We start from the raw sequence: 2,594 nt of genomic DNA on the forward strand, positions 1-2,594 counted from the left end.
TATCCGCCTTCTATTGAGTGCAATTGGAAAATACAAGTTGATTTTGGAAACAATATTGAAATTACTTTTCACAAACTAGATATTGAAAAAACATCCATTTGTCATTTGGACTACATAATATTGTACAATGGTGAAGATGAAACATATCCTGAGATTGCAACGCTTTGCCATCAGAATAAACCAATCACATTAAGAAGTTCCGGGAGTTTTATGTTTGTCAAATTTAAGGCAGATTCTTCGGTTCAGGGATTGGGATTTTATGCAAATTATACAAGTACACCCACTAGTAAGTAAATCATTTCTTATTCTTCACTTTGTGATTAAATATCCCCTTTATAATTATTCTTAATTATAATTTTTACTGGGTATTATAAAATGTTTCAGCTGTCTCAGAAGTAATCAAAATTACAGACCAAGGTGGTTTAAAAGATGTTTGTAAAAGATAGCTTCACTAGGTAATATACCGAATGCAGTCGAAATAAGTGCACAAAAAAAGAACTAAAATTCTGCATTTGAAAATTTCAAAAATTTAAATTTTGAAAATTGTACTTTGAAGATAAACGACAATTAAAATTTTCGTCTTTTATAGTTTTCATACTAAGTACTCCTAAATATTTCTTCTTTGTTGAGTAGGTACGTTAACAACTTTCTGTAGTGCCTTAACCCTCAACAGCCTAGTATATTTTTTTTCTTTTTAATGTTGGTGACATTACCGTTGGAAGTAATTTCTTTCAATAAACTTACCAATTTCTCAAATTTTCAGTGGCGAACACACTGACAAAATCTTGAGAATATATTTCCACATTTCGCACAATTACAAATGACAATGACAGTTGGAATCGAATTTTTCAACGCCTTTATGAATAACACTGCTTTATGTCACCAACCGATGCGACGCAAATTTCCCTAACTTTTAAAACTTTTCCTAAAAAAACCGCATAAAAAGTCAAAAATAGAAAAAATAGTATAAAGCACTTGTTACAGAAGACTATTCAAGCATCAATATACTATTGATTCATTATTATGTGAAAACAATCTCTTTTTGTTCATTCTTAATACTGAAATGTTGTAACAATATTAAAGTTCATCAACCACTGAAACAACTTTAACATTTTTCACAAAAATAATCAGAATGGTGTACGAACTTGTTTTATGTTGATTTATATTAATGTTTCATAAAGTAGACCAACAGTATAGTCTGTTAAAATGTTTTCATGACAAAAGTTTTGACTTAAATCATCAAATAATAATAATTATTACTGTCAAATCTCCCATAAGCGGACACCGACCGTGACATACTGTTTGTTCGGTTAATGGAGGTGTCCTCTTAAAAGAAATAAGTGTAGATAAACAGAAAATAAAATAAAAAGTATTAAAAAGATAATAATATAGTATTTGATAAAATAATAGGAATTATCAACTACTTTTTGACGAAAAAAAAAGTGGTAGTTTCTTGAAACGAGCAAATCTATAATTAAAACTTTATTATTCTGACTCAGTGCAAAGAAAAGTTCATTTTTCTCTTAATTTTGGACTTATTTTTTGGAATTATTTTTCTCAGAGTTTTAAATCCCATCACATTGGCGATTTTGCTTTTTTGATAACGATGTGACTTTGACAAATGAGTTTATGCAAGTTAAATAACAAAAATGTTTATGAAAAACATAATTTTAATAAATGGTAATTCTAAAAAACAGCTACAAAGTCATTTTTAACAAGAACAATTATTATTCAATTAATTAATTATTTTTCAAAGTGACATCGTTGTCAAAAAAATAAAATCACCAATGTAATGAAATTTTAAAAGCAGAGAAAAATTATTTATAAATCTAAGAATCAGAATTATAAAGTTTTAATTATAGATTTGCTCATTTCAGGTTAAGCAAAAAATGTAATTCCTTTGAAGTTTTAGCTTAAAATTAAAGATAACTATTTTTTTCTTCTTGTAAACTCAATCCAGGGACATATTGTATAATATTCTTTATTGACAAAGATAGGCAGAATTTCACCACTGTTGAGGTGTGAATCCCCGAGGAGAGTGATTTCCCAAATTTTCTGACGGTTGGTCATAAAAATTACATGACATGCTGTCCGCTTAAAGGATTTTGTTTTCAACGTTCCGAATTCGGTGTCTACGTCCGTTTATGAGAGAGTCCGTTTAATAGAGAGACATTTCACTGTATTAAATTAAATAAAAATAAAAATGTACTTTCCTACTTTTTCAAGGAATACTTGAAACTACTAAGGTACTAAGCATATTTTTTAGGTCTAGGTAAATCGGCAATACTTGTATTTTAATATTTTTTTCTTTGAGGACTCATAAAGATTCTTCATGTAAATATTAGTAAAAATACAGATTTGAAACCGAAAATTAGAAAAAAATTATTATAATTTAATTTAATTTACCGTTTCTCTGACACACTACTTATTATTTACAAACATAACAAAAATGTGCCTTAAAAAGTTTATTTTTAAACGTTTAAAACTAAAGTAAAGGAAATCTAAGAAATTAAACCGAAATGTCTTCTGAGTGTAACAAAGACAGTTTATTTTTACTTTATATAAGAAAATTTAAAATATGTATGATATATTTT

The 2,594-nt window shown here is 27.4% G+C and overlaps 1 protein-coding gene across 1 annotated transcript in view; it reads left to right on the forward strand.

Annotated features, from left to right (window-relative positions):
* Window positions 1–2,594, forward strand: part of LOC123005252 (cubilin-like) — a 69,530-nt gene that overhangs the window by 31,492 nt on the left and 35,444 nt on the right. The window contains exon 23 of the mRNA XM_044398923.1: window positions 2–286. Within this exon, the coding sequence (XP_044254858.1) occupies window positions 2–286 (285 nt within the window). The remainder of the gene's footprint in view (window position 1; window positions 287–2,594) is intronic.

Source organism: Tribolium madens, unplaced genomic scaffold, assembly GCF_015345945.1.
Source record: "Tribolium madens isolate multiple individuals breed KSU strain unplaced genomic scaffold, Tmad_KSU_1.1 Scaffold_20;HRSCAF=117;Tcas5.2_LG4, whole genome shotgun sequence".
Lineage (NCBI taxonomy): Eukaryota > Metazoa > Arthropoda > Insecta > Coleoptera > Tenebrionidae > Tribolium > Tribolium madens.